Below are 24,410 nucleotides of genomic sequence, written 5' to 3'. Positions count from 1 at the left end.
AACAAAAAGTTTCGAACGCTCGGCGTATTTTTTGATTTAACAAAGGCATTTGACTGTGTTGATCACACAATATTACTCCAGAAGTTGGACCATTACGGAATAAGGGGAGTAGCTCACAATTGGTTCACCTCTTACTGTAGCAACAGGCAGCCAAAGGTCATTATTCTCAATGTTGATAACGGCTGTGATGTGGGATCTGAGTGGGGTACTGTCAAGTGGGAGATGCCCCAGGGATCAGAGTTGGGGCTGCTCCTGTTCCTTATTTATATAAATGATATGCCCTCTAGTATTATGGGTAACTCTAAAATATTTCTGTTTGCTGATGACACTAGCTTGGTAGTAAAGGATGTTGTGTGCAACATTGACTCGGTTTCAAGTAGAGCAGTACATGACCTCAGTTCATGGCTTATAGAAAATAAACTAACGTTAAATCACAGTAAGACTCAGTTTTTACAGTTCCTAACACACAATTCAACAAAACCTGACGTTTTAATCTCACAGAACGGGCATATGATTAGTGAAACTGAACAGTTCAAATTCCTAGTTGTTCAGATAGATAGTAAGCTATCGTGGAAAGCCCACATTCAGGATCTTGTTCAAAGACTTAATACTGCCATTTTCACTATTCGAACGGTATCGAAAGTGAGTGATATTTCGACAAGTAAATTAGTCTACTTTGCTTATTTTCATTCACTTATGTCGTATGGTGTTATGTTTTGGGGTAACTCTTCCCATTCTAGAAGGATATTTTTGGCTCAGAAACGGGCGGTTCGGGCAAAAAGTGGTGTGAGTTCACGAACCTCATATCGACCTCTTTTCACGAGTCTGGGTATTTTGACATTGGCCTCTCAATATGTACAGACGTACAACCACGCCAGATCTTGCATTCACGCCCCTAGATGTCTCACTACATTATCGCAAAGTAACATATCTGAATTTCAACCAGTTTGGTTGTTACGACGTTTCCTACCTTTTCATTTGAAGGCTCTTTATACTTTGACTACACTGAAGTCTCAGATCCTCGCATTCAGGGGGATATCAAGAAGAAAGGCATTGTCAAGGTGTGTTGTGTATCATTTCGACAGTGTATCAAAGTTGAAAGCATAGTAGGAGGCCAGAACATTCAAATGAAACTGAAGGTGATAATGTCAACCTCTGAGGAACCTCACTTTTATAGATCCACCCCTGTACACGACCATACCCTGACCAAAATGCCGCATGGTCGCAGGCTGTGTGCAATTTCCAATCTTTTGCACCAGCGCATACTACCTACTGCATGGGCCCTGTAACCTGGAATCATAGATATGGACAAACACCAGATTTGACCTGTGGTCATCACTGGTCGTAGCAGGAATCAAATGTTTGAAATAGCAACTGGGCAAGAGCACCTTGTGGTGCATCAAAATCAGCTGTGGCTGTGATTGGGAAATGACAGCCGTGATGGATTTATCTGATACTACATTGTTTGGCCTCAAGTGCCCATCTGAGGCTGTCAAAATTACTGACGGTGTTCTCGGAAGTCCCAGGTTGGGACCACTATCCTCCATATGTCAACACATTACCCATTGAAGCTCCTCACGTGCACTGCGACTACCTCTCACATAATATGTCCACCACATTCTATGGGCTATGAAGCAACTATGGAGTTGAAACTGCTACCATCAGCTGTGAACTATGAGGCGCCTATGAAGGTCATACTTTTGCCACCAGCTGTGGAAGCCGCATTCCCATCTGGGGACCAAGTCACTGGTACCATGTCCACAACAACAATCGTCACAGAGCAGCTGACAGTGACAACCATCTCCTCTGCCCCATACTTGACTGGTCCTGATTCCCCTGCAGACACTAGTGGCCTTTCGGGCTAGTTAGAGGGAGGAGGAATGAAATATCCACAGCACAGGCGATATGAAGGCTGACTCAGAGAAAGGGGCTGATTGTACAGTTTATTGTTCTGACTCCAACTGCTGAAACCAGAAGTATCATGGTAAGAATGTCACTTGGAGATGAGTAGTAACCCTCGAATGTGAATAAATACTCAGAATAGTTGGTAGATATACTAGTTTGTAATTTGATATTAAAGTCATAGATATGTGGATTACCGAATATAGCTAATACCTCGTTTTCTGAACTTTGACTATGATTCTGGAACGCCTTTGGATGTCTGGTTTTCATATAAGACGATTCTGTATTTTCTTCATTATAATGATTTAGGCTCACATTATATGTAGACGTAAGGTTCACTTTCTCTTCAATTCCATCTATCGACCTAGTATCGATCTCATTTTCCATGTTCAATATAGTTCACAGTACTTACTTCCCTAGCTTAGTGTCAAGCTACGACAAATGAGAACTGGAATTATTGGCTACGCCAAATAAGCACTGAAATTATTAACACCTGCGTAAACAGACCATGCTAAGTCCGTACCTCCAACATCGCTGGGTTAGCAGAGCATGCCAAGACAGTGACCTCTTTGTTGCCCAAATACGCTGCATGTCTCATCAGCAAAATTTCTTTTCAAAAAATGCAACACTAAATGACGTAATTGGATTAGTAGAGAAATTGTTCCAGAGACTTAGCTGTTGCTGACGCATCTTTTGATGGGAAACGCCTCTGCTCCCAGGGCGCTAACATCCTCGACTTAGAGACAAATGTCGCAACACAATGTTGGCTTGAACTAGCCTGGCCCGTCTGCATGACTTACAACGTCTGAGGTGTAGGCCTCGAGCCTCGCGTGTGGGTCCTGTCCGCGCTTGGGCCGCACCAGCAGGTAGAGGGTGCCGACGTCTGGGCAAGACCGCAGCAGCTTCTCCACGATGGCCTTGCCCAGGAAGCCGGTGGCCCCGGTCACCAGCACCGACCTGCCGGCGAACCACTGGGCCACCTGGGAACTTGAGTCGGTGCCCTCTCCTTCCACTGTACGCATTGCTGACACCTGCCACAAAGAAAAATCTCATCACTTGCAGTCGGAAGCGAGAATTTTCATACAGTGTGTTTCAGATAGGTATTTTTCCCACTAAGCTACAAAATAATAAGTGAAAGCAATAGTTATTAATATAGTTAAACAGTATAGCTATGTCAGTTTTGGATCATCTTAGTCACATTGTTAACATTACATAACCTAGGTCACTGACCTTCACAGACAGTCATTGACCTATCGACGATGTCATCAATGCATATCTCATTTTTGATGACGCAGTGAGTTTGAGGTCATATGGCACACTAATATTTTCGATGAACCCATCGAGAGATGAATGTAGAATATTGGAAATATTGGTAGGACATTTAAAAAATAAATATATTAGAGTTGATAGTGGGCAGTAAATTTAAAGACAAACAAGCACACACACACACACACACAAACAAAAATTTACTGTATTTCCACATCTGTAATAGTTTCCAAAATTACACAAGCATCTAAACTATTATCTCATAAGTAAGTTTCTCTCTGTCAAGCTTTGTGCTAAATACGTTACTGCCCCATCAGTAAATTTCTTATCTCTGTATCGTACTGTAGTAAAATGTGTGTATGAAATTTCACTTATCCCTATCTCTCAGTAATCGTTACTTGAACGAGGCATCAACATTAATTTACAAAGGGAAATGGGAAAACGCAACAAAAACACCCTAGGCGTAAATTTTATTTGAATTTTCAAACAATAAATCATATTATTGCTGACACCCTGAAATCATAGTTAACGTGTCAGCACATGTTTTCAGTCGGAGTACAGAAAAACTTTTATTATACAAAAACATTAATTTTCTTCCATATTCAAAAAGAAGGCCCAATGCTCTCACTGAAGTTGTCTGCAAAATCTCGCAGATGGCAGTCGTGCGACCACTGTTCCAAGAACTTCACATTTAACTCAGGAGTTACTGGCTCATATTTGTCGACACATATTTTGATCAGACTGCAGGAAGTGAGGGAAGCCCTTCTCAACATGATGCACGTTATATTTTGGCAATAGGTCTAGTCTTTAGTACACTTCACTTCCTCGAAGCCCTTCATGATGACACATGACTCATGTGGAATAACTGAGTGTATACAATTCACCATCACTTACAAAGATACACTAGCTGAGCCCATCCTCTGAAGGGGGTGACTTTTCCATCAACCATTTTGCTGAAGTTATATCCAACTCATAGTACGGCTCTGTGCACTGTAGAATACGACTACCAGAGACTACTTCGTGAACCTTCCCACGTCCGAAATGAAATTTTCTTCATAATATATCGATTGTCTGTGGTGCAGAATCTTTGACATTCAGAAACCATTCAGGAATTTCACACTATAGGAAAACGGCTTTTTCCTTGAATTGTTACAAGTAATTGACAGTGAAGCCTGACATTGTCAAGGAGGACACGGCGGTCTTAATGCGGTTTATTAAATAAAGAATGTTTTAAAGCGAAGAGCTTTTAGCGCCTAGGCGAACATTTCCCTATCATAATGGAAGTCGACAACTGTTTCGGATGCTATCTGCAATCCAATTCAGACTGGTAATATTTGGACGAAACGTAGCTTAAGAAAAATATGTACAATCAAGCAGAATACAAGACACTACACAAAGTCTGGGCAAAAGTAATGGAGAGCCAATTCTAAAGTCAAAGCGAACATTTGATAAATCCACTTAACAGTGTAGTGCAAAATATGTTAATGCTTATAAGATATCATATCGATCAGAATGTGAAAAAAGGTGAATACGCATTGGAAAACATCATTAGCTGTGGTCGTGCAATAACATGCATTTGTAACTACCAAAATATGACCGTGAGCAAGCAAAGTTGTAAGCGTGTCGAAAGAATTGAAGACCAGGATCTCAAAAACCTTAACTCCACATTCAAATGAATTGAAAAATTATAAAGATAACAATGGCGTAATGTCGTCTCATCTGGACGAATATTTTACCTTTCATTGCGTTGTGGTCTTCAATCCAGAGACTGGTTTGATGCAGCTCTTCACGCTACCCTATCTTGTGCAAACTTCTTCATCTCCGAGTAACTACTGCAACTTACGTCCAACACCTGCTTAGTGTATTCATGCCTTCATCTCCCTCTACGATTTTTATCCTACACTCTTCCCTCCAATACTAAGCTGGTGATCCGTTGATGCATCACAACGTGCCCTACCAACCAGTCCCTTCTCCTAATGAGGTTGTGCCACAAATTACTTTTCTCCCCAATTCTATTCAATACCTCCTCATTAGTTTCGTGATCTAAAAGTCTAATCTTCAGCATTCTTCTGTAGCACCACATTTCAAAAGCTTCTATTCTCTTCTTGTCTAAACTATTTATCGCCCATTTTTCACTTCCATACATTGCTACACTCCATACAAATACTTTCAGAAACGACTTCCTGACACTTAAATCTGTACTCGATGTTACCAGATTCCTCTTCTTCAGAAACGCATTCTTGCCATTGCAGTCTACATTTTATATCCTCTCTACTCTGACCATCATCAGTTATTTTACTCCCCGAGTAACAAAACTAATTACCTCAGCATCACCAGATTTAATTCGACTACATTCAATTTTTCTGGTTTCCTTTTGTTGATGTTCATCTTATATCCTCCTTTCTAGACACTGTCCATTCCGTTCAACCGCTCTTCCAGGTCCTTTGCCGTCTCTGCCAGAATTACAATGTCATCGGCAAATCTCAAAGGTTTTATTTCTTCTTCATGGAATTTAATCCCTTCTCCAAAGATTTCTTTTGTTTCCTTTATTTGGTTAATATACAGATTCTATGACATTGGGGATAGGCCACAACCCAGTCCCACTCCCTTCCCAACCACTCCTTCCCTTTCATTCCCCTGGACTCTTATAACTGCCCTCTGGTATTAGTACAAAATTTTAAATAGCTTTTCGGTCCCTGTATATTAACTCCTGCCACCTTAAGAATTTGAAACAGAGTTTTCCAGTCAACATTGTCAAAAGCTTTCTCTAAGTTTGCAAATGCTAGAAACGTTGGTTTGCCTTTCCCTAATCTATCTTCTAAGATAAGACGTAGCGTCAGTATTGCGTCGCCTATTGCAACATCTCTACGGAATCCAAACTGATCTTCCCCGAGGTCGGCTTCTACTAGTTTTTCCATTCGTCTGTAAGGAATTCGCGTTAGTATCTTGCAGCCGTGACTTATTAAACTGATAGTTCGGTAAATTTCACATGTCTCATCACCTGGTTTCTTTGGGATTGGAATTATTATATTCTTCTTGAAGTCTGAGGGTATTTCGTCTGTCTCATACATCTTTCTCACCAGATGGTAGAGTTTTGTCATGACTGGCTCTCCCAACGCTGTCAATAGTTCTAAAGGAAGTTCTAAATGAATGTTATCTACTATCGGGGCCATGTTTCGAGTCAGGTCTTTCAGTGCTCTGTCAAAATCTTCACGCAGTATATTATCTCCCATTTCATCTTCATCTACATCCTCTTACATTTCCATAAGATTGTCCTCAAGTACATCGCCCTTGTATAGTCCCTCTATATACTCCTTCCACCTTTCTGCTTTCTCTTCTTTGCTTAGAACTGGGTTTCCATCTGAGCTCTTGATATTCATACAAGTGGTTTTCTTTTCTACAAAGGTCTCTTTAGTATTCCTGTAGGCAGTATCTATCTTACCCCTAGTGAGATAAGCCTCTAAATCCTTACATTTGTCCTCTAGCCATCCCTGCTTAGCCATTTTGCACTTCCTGTCGGTCTCATTTTTGAGACGTTTGTATTCCTTTTTGCCAGCTTCACTTACTGCATTTTCACAATCTGAATAATTTCTATTATTTCATCATAAATTTCTTCAAATTCTTCGTCATCTGAAGAGCTAGTTGGCATATAAACTTGTACTACTGTAGTAGGCGTGGGCTTCGTGTCTATCTTGGCCACAATAATGCGTTGACTATGCTGTTTGTAGTAGCTTACCCGCATTCCTATTTTTTATTCATTATTAAACCTACTCCTGCATTACCCCTGTTTGACTTTGTATTTATAACCTTGTATTCGCCTGACCAAAAGTCTTGTTCCTCCTGGCACCGAAGTTCTCTAATTCCTACTATATCTAACTTTAACCTATCCATTTCCCTTTTTAAATTTTCTAACCTATCTGCCCTATTAAGGGATCTGACATTCCACGCTTCGATCCGTAGAACGCCAGTTTTGTTTCTCCTGATAACGGCGTTCTTTTGAGTAGTCCCCGCCCGGAGATCCGAAAGTGGGACTATTTTACCTCTGGAATATTTTACCCAAGAGGACACCATCATCATTAACCATACCGTAAAGCTGCATGCCCTCGGGAAAAATTACGGCTGTAGTTTCCCCTTGCTTTCAACCGTTCGCAGTACCAGCACAGCAAGGCCGTTTTGGTTAGTGTTACAAGGCCAAATCAGTCAATCATCCAGACTGTTGCCCCTGCAACTACTGGAAAGGCTGCTGCCCCTCTTCAGGAACCACACGTTTGTCTGGCCTCTCAACAGATACCCCTCCATTGTGGTTGCACCTACGGTACGGCTATCTGTATCGGTGATGCATGCAAGCCTACCCACCCACCAACGGCAAGGTCCATGGTTCATGGGGGGAAGTAGACATCCCTGCTTAGCCATTTGCACTTCCTATCGATATCATTTTTGAGTCGTTTGTATTCCTTTTCGCTTGCTCCATTTACTGCATTTTTAGATTTCCTCCTTTCATCAATTAAACTCAGTACCCCTTCTGTTACCCAAGGATTTCTACTAGCCTTCGTCTTTTTACCGATTTGACCCTCTGCTGCCTTCACTGCTACCCATTCTTCTTTACTGTATTTATTTCCCCCGTTCTTGTCAATCGTCTCCTAATGCTCTCTCTAAAACTCTCTACAACCCACAGGTTCTTTCAGTTTATCCAGGTCCAGCTCCTTAAATCCTCACCTTTTGCAGTTTATTCAGTTTTAGTCGACAGTTCATAACCAATAAATTGTGGTCAGAGAAACGTTTTACGTTTGAAACCTAGTTCCTAAATCTCTGTCTTACCATTGTATAATCTACTTGAAACCTTCCAGTGTCTCCAGGGGTCTTCCATATATACAACTTCTTTCATGATGCTTAAACCAAGTGTTGCCTATGATGAAGCACTTTTCAGGACGAGTAAGGTAACACATTACTTCCTCCCCCCCCCCCTCCCCCCCCCACACACACACACATCTCTCACATTGACCAGAGAAATTAGAGAAATTAACCAGAGAAACTAGAGCAAATACAGAGGGTTACCGTTGCTGCATCTGTTCCTGGAGGTCTTCACGTTGTTCGCTTGCCAGTAAATCATCGCCAGCATATAGGAAACACCAAGAGTGAGGGACTGTGAGTCGTATTCACTGTCTCCATACAGGGGATAAACAGTAGAGGTGCTCATGGGAAGATTGTCGCAATTTGATAAGTTTACGGACAGCAGTCTGTTGTCCAAGTATTGTAGGAGTGCGATTTGCGAGGCACCGCACCCACATTCCACAGCCGTACCATCGTCCACTGGAGACCGCAGCCACAGCAGCAAGTAGTATGGTGAGATCGCTCCTGCTTCGGCCTGCGTTAGGAGCAGCGTTAAACAACTGGATCACGTGCAATTGCTGTTTCCACTGAGGTTTCGCGATGCTTCGGGGTGTAGTGATTCTTCTTATTTTTCGTTTTGTGTCGATGTCAGTTGGTCAGCCAATTTATGAGAGACTGCGTTTTGTACCGATTGTGACACAATTCACTGCTAATCCCAGCTAGGAGGGTTTTGTAAATGGTTCATTTGTTTTTTTTATTCAGCATCGGCCTGAAGCTGATAATAAATTTATTAATTCAGTAGAGCTTTTACTTTCAGTAGTTTGATCCTGAATTAACCTTTTGCTTTATTTTATTTCCGTGTAATTGTCTGATATCATTGAACCCCCTAAGTGTTCGTTATGGTTCATGTTTGGAATTGAAAATAGGTGTGATTTATCGTCGAAACTACCACTGCAGATTAATTAGGGGTGACTGGGCGACATTGAAATCTAACATTATCGAACACACGCAAAATCCGGACAAGCAACAGGTGGTGTGTTACAATATTACCCTATACTCAGGGGTGACCCAAACCCTTATCTTTTTTTCCACTTAACTTCCCTGATCCCAACTATATCTAGACTGTGTCTTAGTACTTCGCTTTTCAGATTTTCTAGCTTCCCTACTATGTTCAAACTTCTGACATTCCACACACTGAGTCATAGGTTGTTGTCCTCTCGCTGGCTACTCAATCTTTTTCTCTTTGTCACCTCCCTGGTGCTCGTCTCCTCCGAGAGTTCTGAATGGGGGACTAGTTCAGAATCTTTTGCCAATGGAGATATTGTTATGGTACTTTTTTGTTTCAGCTCACATGTCCTGTTTATACATATTATTTGTCTTTAATGCAGGGTGTAGTGGGACGCGAAATTGAAGCGTCACCCATCCACCAGTGTCAGCCCAGTTTGCAGGTGAATATAAGTTTAATTTAGTTTTTTGTTTATGTATTTTTGTAATATTTGTAATGGTTGTGAATTGTCTAAAGTTTTGTGTTTATTTTTTATGTTTCATGTACGGAGAGGGCAGCGCAACGAACGGAGACAGCATCTTAACTGCCGGGACCAGAGAGAAAATTGCTGGCCACTATACGTCGCGGGTCGACAGCCAAAGAGCAACAGAAGATCCTGAAACCGAGTTGTTGTGTTGTGCTTCTAAAAATTGAAAATTAAGAATTTGTAATGTTTCTACAACAATGACGTCGTAGAAAGTTTAATCATGTTGTAAATGTTCAGTTCTATCTTGTCAAGGCTCAGGTTCACGTTTATATGTAGGAAGATAATAAACTAGTGGATCCTACAAAAGTTTAAATACGTGTTCCGAGAATTTATTTATGAAGAATTATGTTAAGTAATTTATTTGACAAGATTATTAATTTTTGACAGCGTTCATGGCGAGTTTGATTCTTGAAAGTTTATTCACTGTGGTTGTAATATTTATTAAATAAGATCACTTGCATTAATATAATTTCTGAGAAGAAACAAACGACATCTAAATTGAAAAAGTTTGCGCAAACCAATTGGACTGAGTGACGTAATTCTGCGCATACGACTCAAATGATGATGTTTTAATTACAGTTTCGGTCAAGAACCATTCAGAGACAATTTAAAAAGAGTTTAAATAATTTTGAAGTGTGTTGTAACTGACGTAGGTGATAAAGTCTGCACATGGTCATATTGCAAAAGAAAATCATTCATACAAAACTTATGTCGTTACACTACAAGGGGTTTCCATTTCCTTCTGCATCCTCATTTCATTGATCAGCTACATCAACTAAAACCATTATACACTCCTGGAAATGGGAAAAAGAACACATTGACACCGGTGTGTCAGACCCACCATACTTGCTCCGGACACTGCGAGAGGGCTGTACAAGCAATGATCACACGCACGGCACAGCGGACACACCAGGAACCGCGGTGTTGGCCGTCGAATGGCGCTAGCTGCGCAGCATTTGTGCACCGCCGCCGTCAGTGTCAGCCAGTTTGCCGTGGCATACGGAGCTCCATCGCAGTCTTTAACACTGGTAGCATGCCGCGACAGCGTGGACGTGAACCGTATGTGCAGTTGACGGACTTTGAGCGAGGGCGTATAGTGGGCATGCTGGAGGCCGGGTGGACGTACCGCCGAATTGCTCAACACGTGGGGCGTGAGGTCTCCACAGTACATCGATGTTGTCGCCAGTGGTCGGCGGAAGGTGCACGTGCCCGTCGACCTGGGACCGGACCGCAGCGACGCACGGATGCACGCCAAGACCGTAGGATCCTACGTAGTGCCGTAGGGGACCGCACCGCCACTTCCCAGCAAATTAGGGACACTGTTGCTCCTGGGGTATCGGCGAGGACCATTCGCAACCGTCTCCATGAAGCTGGGCTACGGTCCCGCACACCGTTAGGCCGTCTTCCGCTCACGCCCCAATATCGTGCAGCCCGCCTCCAGTGGTGTCGCGACAGGCGTGAATGGAGGGACGAATGGAGACGTGTCGTCTTCAGCGATGACAGTCGCTTCTGCCTTGGTGCCAATGATGGTCGTATGCGTGTTTGGCGCCGTGCAGGTGAGCGCCACAATCAGGACTGCATACGACCGAGGCACACAGGGCCAACACTCGGCATCATGGTGTGGGGAGCGATCTCCTACACTGGCCGTACATCACTGGTGATCGTCGAGGGGACACTGAACAGTGCACGGTACATCCAAACCGTCATCGAACCCATCGTTCTACCATTCCTAGACCGGCAAGGGAACTTGCTGTTCCAACAGGACAATGCACGTCCGGATGTATCCCGTGCCACCCAACGTGCTCTAGAAGGTGTAAGTCAACTACCCTGGCCAGAAAGATCTCCGGATCTGTCCCCCATTGAGCATGTTTGGGAGTGGATGAAGCGTCGTCTCACGCGGTCTGCACGTCCAGCACGAACGCTGGCCCAACTGAGGGGCCAGGTGGAAATGGCATGGCAAGCCGTTCCACAGGACTACATCCAGCATCTCTACGATCGTCTCCATGGGAGAATAGCAGCCTGCATTGCTGCGAAAGGTGGATATACACTGTACTAGTGCCGACATTGTGCATGCTCTGTTGCCTGTGTCTATGTGCCTGTGATTCTGTCAGTGTGATCATGTGATGTATCTGACCCCAGGAATGTGTCAAAGTTTCCCCTTCCTGGGACAAAGAATTCACGGTGTTCTTATTTCAATTTCCAGGAGTGTATAAATTATATATAAACCATATATAAAACCATTAAATAATACAATATAGATTTTGTTTCACTTTCATTTCTTTAGAAAGTTTGTAAGTAGGCTGTTTAGGTTTTCTTCATTGGTAACGCAATGTAGCGCTCTGTATGAAAGTCACTGGCTGTGCTGTGTGCAGTCAGTGGCTGGTTTGTAATGTTGTCTGCCATTGTAGTGTTGGGCAGTTGGATGTTAACAGCGCGTAGAGTTGTGCAGTTGGAGGTGAGCCGTCAGCAGTGGTGGATGTGGGGAGAGAGATGGCGGAGTTTTGAAATTTGTAAGACTGAATGTCATGAACTGCTATATATATTATGACTATTAAGGTAAATACATTGTTTGTTCTCTATTAAAATCTTTCATTTGCTAACTATGCCTATCAGTAGTTAGTGCCTTCCGTAGTTTGAATCTTTTATTTAGCCGGCAGTAGTGGCGCTCACTGTATTGCAGTAGTTCGAGTAACGAAGATTTTTGGTGAGGTAAGTGATTTGTGAAAGGTATAGGTTAATGTTAGTCAGGGCCATTCTTTTGTAGGGATTTTTGAAAGTCAGATTGCGTTGCGCCAAAAATATTGTGTGTCAGTTTAAGCACAGTCATGTATAATTGTTCTAAAGGGACGTCTCAAGTTCATATATTTTGTGATTTATTTACTAAACTTACAATGACACATTTAAATTTTTGAATGCAATATTTTTCATAGATATTGTTCATTTAAGCAATATTTGTCATTAATGCTTCGATTTTATTAAACCTACGAGGGCTCTTCGTTGAACAATGATCATAATTTTTTATGGTCATAATTTTTCCCAGTAGAATTTAATCTTACCATATTCTGTTAGCTTAATATGCCGAACTATAGTTCGCGTCATGTAGGATGGCCGTCCTTTTTTCAGCCGTTCTGTGCATCCACCACCATTAACTGCTAGCAGCCAATAAGATTCATTCTCTTACCGAGTGGATAGCCATGAGTTACAAACTAGACTGCGAGAATCTCTCTCCCGCATGCTACACTGTTGCCATATTTCGCGTCGATGCAGTTTCATTCGCAGAGCCGCCGAATTATTCATTCAGATGTTGATGTAGCAGTATAGCTCTGAGTATGTTTTTTAAACGTTTCAGTGTGATTTCCAAATGCATATGTCAGATGACAGCAATACAAGTGAAGTTCCTCGCAACCAACTTTAATTAAATTGCTTGCCTATGGAGTATCTTCTTAGTTGAGGGACTGGATTCGTGATTTCCTGCCGTAATCGACGGAAAATCATTGAAACAGAAGTGAGACCTAGCGTTTGCAAGGAAGTGTTATAGACGCTCCTCTGTTCCTGATCTAATAAACGTTTTATGAAACATTGAGCAGCCCTCTTAGATTGTTTGCAGATGATACTGTGATTTACCTTCTTATAATGTCATCAGATGATTAAAACAAGTTACAAAACAACTTAGACAAGATATTTGTACCGTGAGAAAAACGGCAATTGACTCTAAATAATTAAATGTCTGAAGCCATCCACATGAGTGCTGAAAAGAATCCGCTAAATTTCGGTTTACGAGATAAAACACACAAATCTAAAGGTTGTAAATTCCACTACATACTTACGGAATAATAATAATGTAAGTTGCAACGATCACATGGATAACATTGTGTGTGAAACAAACCAAACATTTCTATTTATTGGTAGAACACTTAGAAAATGTAACAGCTGTGCTAAAGATCCTACTTACACAACGCTTTTCCGCCCTCTTCTGGAGTACTATAGATAGGATTGATCGAAAGAGTTCAAAGAAAGGCAGCTCGTTTTGTGTTATCGCGAAATAGGGGAGAATCTGCCACGGATATGATACGCGAACTGGGGTGGCTGTCATCGTAACAAAGACGTTTTTCATTGTGGCAGGATCTTCTCATGAAATTTAAGTCTCTAACTTTCTCCTCAGACTGGAAAAATTGTTGTCAACCGCCTACACAGGGAGGAATGATCATCACAAGAAAATAAGAGAAATTAGAGCTCATACAGAAAGATTAAAGTGTTCGTGTTTCCCGCGCGGTATTCGAGGTTGGAACGGTAGAGAAATAGCTTGAATGTGGTTCGATAAACGCTCTGCCAAGCACTTAATTGTGAACTGCAGAGTCATCATGTAGATGTAAGTGCTTCACAAGCAGTAGAGGAGGTTTATGTCCCGTATTTATAACTTTTTCAAATGTGAATCTGAAAGCGATACTTCTGTTTTTGACATTTTGAAAACTCATTTAGACGGTTGTTCTAAATCGGTTTTAGGATGTATTATTCCCCCACAGATTTGAACGTATGATGCAATGTACCGAAGGCAAATGAAATTGTTTGTTGTCTTCAACAACACATTTCGGCAAAACGGACTTCGTTTCCCCGATATCTGCCACCACGCGTGCGCAAACCTTATCCCCTCCACGCGTCCCTATCGCTCCGCCTCTATGAGTGGAAGGGCCGTCCTACGTGACGTGGGCTCTAGTTTTACCATAGGCACTCCGGATTCCCGCCTGTGAACTATGGCGCTGTTGAGACGTGTTGAATATCGCCTATCACTGCAATGGAGTTGACTCGCGATGTTAGAGGAAGATGCGGAGCTTCTTTAAAATGTACCCAATCCTGATGGAACTTTGTATTGTTCCCAAAACCATAAACAGATTGGCTGTAACTGGAACTAATGGGCTCCCTATCGAGACGCCGTGCGTCTGGTTAAAATATTCTGCAACATACAAAAAATGCGATTACCTCATAGAATGCAAAGCCTAGTTGCATTTATCGTTACATCGACGACACGTTCGTTGTCTGTTCTCATCCTGAAAGACTGGGAGAATTTGTGGACCACATCGACAATATCCATGACAACGTCGAATTCACGATGAAGGTGGAGACACATGGCGTCTTTCCGTTCCATGACGTCCTCGACCGTCATAAAGAAAGTGAGTGTCTCAGCCACAGCGTTTACTGGAAATCCACCCACAAGGAATGAAATCTTCACGCTAGGAGCTATCACCATCCTTCACAGAAACGTTGTGTTCTGAGGACCTTGGTGCATCGAGCGGAAGCAGTCTCAGACGCTGAGAACCTCCCGGAGGAATTGAACCCATTGCGGGAAGTATTCAGGGACAATGGTTACAACAACCGCCAGATTTCTCAACCTATCTTTCCTAAAACACGTAAGCAGAATGATATAGAGGAAGAAGGTGGCTCAGTAACAGAGAAGATTATCCGGCGCCTAAAGAGGCATAAAATCGATTCAGTCTTCAGGGTTCCAGCAAAAATTCGACCGCTCACGAGGCCTGTGAAAGACGATGTACGCCACAGAACACTATGCTTGTGTAAAATACTTTGTGAGCATGTACAGTTTTATGACGGATAGACTGTGTGTACTGTTGAACAACGCTGTGTAGAACACGAGAGATGAGTTCGCCTTCGGTACCCTGAGAAATCAGCGGTAGTAGGGCATGCTCTAGGAAACGAACATCCTATTGCATTCGACCAGACATCTGTTATTACACGGACTAACAGTTTCTGGGAGAGAGTAATGAAAGAAACGATCGAGATGAAAGCTTGTGAAAACACCGTCAATGAGGATGGTGCTCTGCAGCTAAGCACGGCTTGGGATCCGTCCACAGGAAGGTTGAAGAGGGCGCGCAACCTCGTTGTACTCTACACGGCGCTGGAGCGGGCACCAGTGACGTCGCAGAAGGCAGAGTGGCTATATGAGGACGGTAACAGCAACCAAGACAGTCACCACTAGACAATGGCCCAGGAGTACTCGACCGAGAGCTCGTGAGTGTTAATGTACCTGAAGCAACTGGAAACTCGAGAGACTTATTAGTACGTATCGCCGCGAAACCTTGCACTCTAATTTTATATATATTTACGAAATATCGGCTGGAAAGATGTAAGCAACGCATTTCGTCTCAATGTAGAATGAGATACACGGCTTACAATTATAAAAAAGCCTGCGAAAATAAATTTAAAAATTTCAGTTCCCGATTTTTTATTTATATTTGGCAAGTATTCAAATGGTTCAAATGGCTCTGAGCACTACGGGACTTAACTTCTGAGGTCATCAGTGCCCTGGAACTTAGAACTACTTAAACCTAACTAACCTAAGAACAACACACACATCCATGCCCGAGGCAGGATTCGAACCTGCGACCGTAGCAGTCGCGCGGTTCCAGACTGTAGCGCCTGGAACCGCTCGGCCACTCAAGCCGGCTGGCAACTATTACTCGATATACTGAGATCAGGTGCTCAAAGTAGTTATTCGATTTCCATAGAAAAAGTTCACTACACAGTGGAGTGCGAAACATTGGCTCAAGTTGGTTGGTTGGTTTGTGGGATTAAAGGGACCAGACTGCTACGGTCATCGGTCCCTTAGGTTCAAGTTGCTTGGTGAATCGTTGGTGTGTGTGTGTGGTTCAAATGGCTCTGAGCACTATGGGACTTAACATCTGTGGTCATCAGTCCCCCAGAACTTAGAACTACTTAAACCTAACTAACCTAAGGACATCACACACATCCATGCCCGAGGCAGGATTCGAACCTGCGACCGTAGCAGTCGCGCGGTTCCGGACTGGGCGCCTAGAACCGCTAGACCACCGCGGCCGGCGTGTGTGTGTGTGTGTGTGTGTATGTGTGTGTTTGTGTGTGGTCGGATCGAAGCGAGCTTCCGATAGCAGGTGAAACCGCTAGCGCTTTACAACTCTTTCGCGGGTCTATTAACAACTCAGACATTTCTGCACTTGATATATTAGCGCCAGTTTCCTAACTCTGAATTTCGTTTCCAATTTTGGCCTCTAGTTTGGAATTCTGACCCACGGTAGGCTGGCGATTTCGATGACATTGATCACTAGACGTACTATTTAGTCTGTGAACGTGTGCACCGAAATCAATGCAGCAGAGCTTTCAAGGACGCAGTTTCCCACGCCTTTCACAATCGGAGCCGCTGTCGTGACCTGTAGCTTGGATCCGTTTCCTTGTCAGACTTCCGCCCTTTGTGTATTTTAATGTCGCCGATCGTGCCGTAGAAAGCCGTTAATTAGAAATATCTACATGCTTAAAGCAGTCAAGGAAACACGCATCTCTCTCTCTCTCTCTCTCTCCCTCTCTTTCGCACGCACACTTTGTGTCTGATTTCTGTACTTAAACTTTTCATCAAATTAATTTGGAACTACAGTTGACACTTGTGACAACCATACTCCTGCTAGGAAGAAATGTGTGACGTTCCAGTGCTTTCGCATTGCCTTAATACGCTCTTAGGATGGGGTAGCTTTCAACAGAAATCGTTAAGAATTATGTAGACATTTAACCATTGTTGTGGACGCCGTTGTCACAAAGGAAACCACTGCGAGAATGAGAGCGCGCTCTGGCGTGAAAGATCTCGGCCACGATGCGTGATCGTGTGTTACGTGTTAATGGCCCCTTCATGTAGATAAATTGAAATGTATAATACTGTGGCAACAATGAATAACTATTTCTCTCAAATTTAGTGGCGTGTGAAACTGCACTGTCCTTGTGTTTACTGCACACCATAAATAAATGCAAATAAATGTCAGTTACTTATTTGTGCTTGGACTTCACAATTTTAGAACTTAGTAACCAGTATCCAATAGGAAGAGCTAATTACTTATTCTTCCCTGTCGTCACAAATGTCTTGTCCACACATTCATACAAATCGTTGTATATATGTATGTATATATGTTTCGTAGAATTGAACTGACCTTGGTATACGTGTCACTTACTATCTGGAAATAAATACAGTAGGTATAGGAACCATCACCTACCTCACAAAGAGGTGGGGGGTGAGGTTGGTGGTAAAGAGAGAGAGACATGAAGGTATAACTTAGGAACGCTGGAGCCATTTAAAACAAATTTGGTACTCATATGAGGCCTTATTTGTAAAAAAAAAAAAAAAAAAAAAAAAAAAAAAAAAAAAAAAAAAAAAAAAAAATATTCCTGGAGATAAGATCCCCATAAAGATGGCGTTTGGGATAACATGGGTGATATGTAAAAATGTTCAAAAATGACAGTGAAAAGTGTTTGTTACATTTGCACACCTACAAAGTTGAATCGTTGTCCACACCTTGTAAAAAAAAAGTTCACCGAGCATTCGAAAACATGTATAACCTTTCAGGCTGTCAACAATAAATTAAATACTCAAAACGGCTGCAAATGCAAACATACGTCAAGAACTTGTGTACCAACAATAGTTTTATATACGAGATATGATCAAAAAGTATCGGGAAATTTTTAATTTCACGGGCTTTATACATAAGACTTTCAAATTTGTTTATTTTGTTGGTAGACATGTTCCTGATGTATTTTCGCTTTTTGAGCTGTTTTGAATATTTACCTCATTGTTGAAAGTGGAAAAGGTTACACATGTTTTCGAGTGCTCGGCGAATTTTTACTTGTAAAACGACAAATGGCCCTGAGCATTATGGGACTTAACATCTGAGGTCATCAGTCCCCTACAACTTAGAACTACTTAAACCTAACCTAAGGACATCACACACATCCATGCCCGAGGCAGGATGCGAACCTGCGACCGTAGCGGTCGCGCGGTTCCAGACTGAAGCGCCTAGAACCGCTCGGCCGTAAAACGACAGAAGAAGCATTTACATTAAATTTTGCTTGTAAAATGAAATAAAGTGAAGTACCGCATTCTAAATGGTGACCGCGGCTTTTGGAGAATCTATTATTAGCAGGACAAGATTTTAAGACTGGTATAAATATTTCAAAGAGTGTCGAGAAGACGACGACAGTCCTGGACGCCATAGAACGTCAATTAATGGCGACAACGTGGAAGAAGTAAAGAAAATGGTTCTGGAAAACCGCTAAATCACGAACAGAATGATTGCTGATGATGTCAGCATTTCCTTTGGCCCATGGCAAACAATTTTTCCGGATGTTTTGGGCATGATACGTGTAGCAGTAAAGTTTGTTCCCGAAGTCGAATTTCGCCCAAAAACGACGTCGCCAGGATCCTTTCAGGAATTGTTGAATGAAGTCGACAGCAAGCCAGGACTTCTAAAGAAGTCTATAAAAGATGATGAAACATAGGTATAAGGGAATAACGTCTTAGCCAAGGCCCCCTAACGTCCAAATAGAAATTGCCTGAATAGACAAGAAAAAAAAATCGGCAAGTTCGATCACATGTGAAGGTTCTTTTCACTGTTTTCTTCGATTACTATGGCACAGCGCATTATGAAATGCTGCTTTATAGTCGTAAGGTCAATAACAAATACTATCTGGAAATTATGCGCCATTTGTGTGGTGGAAACCGAAGAAAACAACCGGAATTGTGGCAAAACAACTCGTGGAAACCTCTTCCGCACATGCCTCAATGTTTGCTTTTGGCAAACATAAAAGTGAGTTGTAGAAATGCTTCCAACATTGAAAAAAGCGCTGTGACGAGTGTATTATATCTAAGGGGGAGTGCTTTGAAGGGGACAAGTTGATGAATTAATAAAGACTCCTCAAGAAAAAGAAAAATTCCTCTTAGTTTTTGATCATATCTCATACACATATACTTCATAATTTTACAATTCAGTAACTGGGATTTCATAGGAAGAGCTAAATCCTATATCAAAGTCTACGCAATAGTTGTCTAGTTGTGATAGACCATCTTACGAGGAACAATTTTTTTTTAGAAACAGAATGTCTGGTGACAGTTCCCAGCGACTAATTGTGTCATTTAAGACTAGTTATTCCCCTGAGAGACAGCCGGGCGTTGGCAGTCGACGGTGTTTGTATGCAATGCATGTTGCCTATCATCCAGTCAAATGGTTCAAATGGTTCAAATGGCTCTGAGCACTATGCGACTTGACTTCTAAGGTCATCAGTCGCCTAGAACTTAGAAATAATTAAACCTAACTAACCTAAGGACACCACACACATCCATGCCTGAGGCAGGATTCGAACCTGAGACCGTAGTGGTCGCTCGGCTCCAGACTGTAGCGCCTAGAACCGCACGACCACTCCGGCCGGCTATCATCCAGTCATCTGCTGCACATGAAAGGTAGTAAACCGAGAAAAACTGAAGTTCCTTATTCGATTTTAAAATATCTTTCCCCACTAAGGCACTCGCTGTTATTGTTTTCTAGGTAGAAACCATTTCACCAGTTTACTGGACTAGGTAGTACGATGCACACTTGATTAGGACATCCTGCGAGGTCAGTGAAACCTCGTCATTCCACGTCCGTCGAATTCTAAAGGATGTCTAGTGCCACTGGGTAGTATTAGCAAACATTTTGTGTCTGGCAAAAGACGCATCTGCTCTCTGCAGATAAAAGGCGAGGACGTCTTGTTTGCGTTTCGTCCGCAGAGTTGCGATGCGCGTAGCACGTTTACTTCCTCGCCGCAGTTAGTACTCGGGTCCGTCGACATTGAGTCGCTATGGCTCATTCATACAGAAAAGCTACCATCAATATTAGCTTTCAGCACGACCATGTAAGACCACAAGCCTTTGAAATTGAACGATTCATCTTTGATGAAGTTCAAGTACCACCACAGCACACCGTCGGTAACCAACAATCCACCACAAGTGGCTCTAAACACTATGGGACTTAATATCTGAGGTCACCAGTCCCCTAGACTTAGTTCTTAAACCTAACTAACCTAAGGACACCACACACATCCATGCCCGAGGCAGGATTCGAACCTGCGACCGTAGCAACAGCGCGGTTCTTGACTGAAGCGCCTAGAACCGCTCGGCCACAGCGGCCGGGGATCCACCATGAATAGCGTCGTCTACGTCAAGATGTTCATTCGCGAACACTCTCAAGTTAAAACACTCCGATGGTCACATCGGGGCGGTTACCACAGGATTGGGCTTACACATACTACGAGCCTTAGAACTCCCGTTCGCGGCTTTCCGACGTATGGGGCAGTAATTATCCACGTGGCCGAAATGTACACTGTCCTCAACGGCGCTCGAGAAGTCAAAGTCAAATTAACAAAATACGTGCCGTCCGACCTAGTCATATATGGATGTCGAGCAATCGTCATATACGATGGACAGCCTCGTACTTGTTCTGGCTGCAGCCATGTGGGTCATGCACGCTGGGTGTGTATTCAACGTCGGGGTTACACAAATCTCATTAGGTGACACGTCGGAACCCCTTACGATAATGGCCCTCTCCCCTCAGCTCCGCAGGGGTGACACGGACGACCGTCATGGCAGACGGAAGACCACCTGGAAGACGGGGAACGTTAGATTGCACACCCGCAGCACGTCTAGGGTTCGGTGACACCATTTGCAAAGTTGACAGAGATTGCAGAAAGTCGCCCATAGACTAAACAGAGAGATTCGGACGAAGGAATGGAAATCGACGCTAGGGTTGCACCGATCTCTGCTTTTCCCCCTGTGGTGGAGACGGTACGGAAACCTCAAGCTCTTTCGGGCACAGAAACCCAAACAGAGGTCACCGAGGAAACATAAAAACCGACGTCGTACACCCTTAGATGATTTACTCCTGCGGACGCCTTCGACAGGTGACCAAGGAACGGCCGACGAGACGGGAAAAATAGATGACGCAGGTCGTCTTCATCTGTTGCTTTCCCTGACTACTACACACACGTTTCCACTCTCTCGGACAAACAGATCACATGCACAGCGCCAACCACCGGTACACAGCCAGAAACAACTGCAGATTCACCCTTGGTCACTCAGCTCACAAGTTTCCTACTGCAGCCACGGTTAACTTACGGACCTTGGGCGGATGACACCAAAGACGATCCTATGCCCGCTGTGGTGGATGAGGAGAGGGGTCTCAGACACTTCGGCCCCTCCCGAATAGCAGAAGATGACGACGTGGAAGCATCCTGCAGATGACAGACCACAACATGTACGTCGAAGCTGACGGCGGCCCCCATTGCAGGAGACGATCTACAGACATATCGCTTAGCGACCATCAATTTTAACACCATTCAGACACGTACGAATTTGTGGCTGCTCCAAGACATGCTCAGTGCAGCAGATGTTGACATCGACTCTCCCCAAGAGATCTTCGTTGACGATTTCCCGGGTATGTGTCCTACGCCTCACCAACTAACTGGACCGATGACCGTAGCAGTCTGGTCCCTTTAATCCCCCAAACCAACGAATCACCAACTAACTTTGGCGTCACAGTTCTCCTCAGGTAGGGACTCGAGGCGGACGAAGTACGATATCTTCCCGGTGCTAGAGGAAAGACCGCAACGGTGCTAGGCGTCCAGTTTGTCAATGCGTACGCCCCTAGAGGTACGAATCGCCGTCGCGACCGATCGCTCTTCTTCACTCGGAGTAGCACCGCTTTTTTTAGGGCAGGCACGACGACTTGGTGTTTGCAGGCAATTTCAGTAGCACCCAGGCACCTAAAGATCAGCTGCCACGCCACCCAGACTTGGAACACTCATTGGCGCTGTCTAGCTGGTTGATACGTGGGAACATGTCCAAGGAAAACGACCGGGATTCACTCATTTTATGAGTCACTCGTCTAGTAGCATTGATATTTGTTACGGCTCCCGTTCTCTCTCGGCAACAGTGAGCGACGCGGAGGTGCAGCCAGTGGCCTTTCGAGATCACGAGGCCTACATGTGTGCCGTCACCCGACATCTCTGGTCGCTAAACCTTGCTCATCTCGCTTCCCAGATAGTCGGCGCGCCATCAAGGACGCGAGTTCGTGCGTCTGCCGCTTCCCAACGTACCCTACATTCGTCAGTTGGTGGTTAAACTGCGCCAAGCAAGCCTACGGAGAACCTTGATTACGTATAGTCGGAAGACCGCTGCTTGGAGGCGGCACACTCTCGATTTTTATTTCACCGTCTTTCGCGAATGTGCCTTCTTTCCACCCACACAGGAAGGACAAATGAAAGTACAGCGTATGAAATCACAGATCGTACCCCATACGCGCCGTCACCTCGACGGGATGATTGTCCGAACACGAACACGTGACAGGCTAGGCTAGCAACGGAACGACCCACCACGTATCACGTCATTCGTGAATGTAAACTGCGAAGATGGGTGATGATACAGGCCATCACCACTGCAGACGGTTTTCGCCACGCCACACAATGCGGTATTGGCACAACCTTCTTCGATAATTACGGACGACTTTATTTTGCTCAATGTTCCGGTGACAGGTGTCTCACGATTGTTTCATGGCACAGTTACACGGGACTTACAAACTGAATTATTGAACGAAATTACGGAAGACGAAGTTATCGACGACATAGGTAAAGGAGCGGCGAACAAGTCCCTGGCCCCGACGGGTCCCTGTGGTGTTTTATAGAACTTTTCAGTATTTACTGGCTCCCAAGTTGACAGACATCTGTCGGGATGTTTGTCCCCCGCGGTGCCGCTCCGACCAGCCTACATAGAAGGAATGGCTATACCGGTTCACAAACCGACAGGTGGCGCTCGGAAACGTGATTACCGCCCGTTGACACTCGTCAGCTGCGACCGACCTTGCCTCACGTCATCTCACCAGATCAGGCTTCCTTATGGGGTATCAATAATATCGACGCAGCACTTACACCGTGACAAAATCGCAATAGCGAGGCACGCCGCATCCCGGGAGCGATGGCATCACTACATTTTAGCCAACCTTTTGATTGTGTGGATCACGCGTACCTGACCTCCGTTCCCTCAGACATGCAGTACCCACAGCAACTCATAGACGTCGTGAAGCGCCTTCTCCGAGGGGAGACCTCCAAGGTGCTCGTAAATGGAAGTCTCACGCAGTCCTTCCAGATTTACAGATCGGTGCGTCAAGGCTGCCCCCTGTCAATCTTACTCTATGCTCTGGCCCTGAAACCACCCCTCTGCGGCCTCGGTCAACGACTCACCAATTTCGCTCTACAGCATATGCAGACGACCTGATTCTCGTGCTACGCGATCGCGACGATGTAACGAGCGCACTAGAATGGATTACCACATACGGTGTGGCTTCAGGCAGCTGTCTCAACCTCAACATCACCAAATCGGTCGGCATGAGCATAGGAGACGGGATGACCCCTGCGTGTGTCGACCCCCTACAGCTTAGTGGCACTGTCAGATGTCTCGGAGGAGAGTTTCACGAGGACTTACGGCACATTACGGCCCTTAATTATCGCCGTTCATTACAACTAATTCAGGTCCAGATTTTCAACTTTCGTCTGCGGACCCTCAACATTCTTCAAAGGACACACTTCGTTAATGTTTACCTAGCATCGCGCCTTCCGCACATAGTGCGTGTCCTTCCAGTATCGTTGCTGATGTGTCGACGTATATTAGCGGCATTTGGAGCTTACGTCAGTACAGGCATGCTCTTCAAAGTCAGTTACTAGTGGCTAACCCGTCCCCCTAGAAAAGTGAGGCCTTGGCCTGGTCCATGTCCACGACAGAGCGGTGGCCCTGTTTGTCAGCTCGCACATCAAGCTGCCCGGAAAATTTGAGGGGTTTGCTGCTGGAGTCCTTAGTTCCGACGACCACTGCGCGCCCACTGATGACGCAGGACGTATCCCAACTTTCCAGTACTTTGGGAATTTTTACATTCGACACAATTATGCTCGTATCGCAGTACCATGGACGGCATGGGAGATATATCGCGTCCTACAGCAGAGGCGTCAACCAAACGTCGTGGAGGCCAAGGAAGGTGGTGTGGCGGTTGCACTGTT

The 24,410-nt window shown here is 44.1% G+C and overlaps 1 protein-coding gene across 1 annotated transcript in view; it reads right to left on the bottom strand.

Moving 5' to 3' along the window:
* Positions 1 to 24,410, bottom strand: part of LOC124545525 (fatty acyl-CoA reductase 1-like) — a 152,080-nt gene that overhangs the window by 103,619 nt on the left and 24,051 nt on the right. Inside the window, exon 2 of the mRNA XM_047124473.1 lies at positions 2,703 to 2,933. Within this exon, the coding sequence (XP_046980429.1) occupies positions 2,703 to 2,924 (222 nt within the window). The 5' untranslated portion in view covers positions 2,925 to 2,933. The remainder of the gene's footprint in view (positions 1 to 2,702; positions 2,934 to 24,410) is intronic.

Source organism: Schistocerca americana, chromosome 8 (genome assembly GCF_021461395.2).
Source record: "Schistocerca americana isolate TAMUIC-IGC-003095 chromosome 8, iqSchAmer2.1, whole genome shotgun sequence".
In the NCBI taxonomy this organism is placed as follows: domain Eukaryota; kingdom Metazoa; phylum Arthropoda; class Insecta; order Orthoptera; family Acrididae; genus Schistocerca; species Schistocerca americana.
Note: the sequence above shows the minus strand (reverse complement) of the source record. Positions and strands in the feature narration are given on the sequence as shown.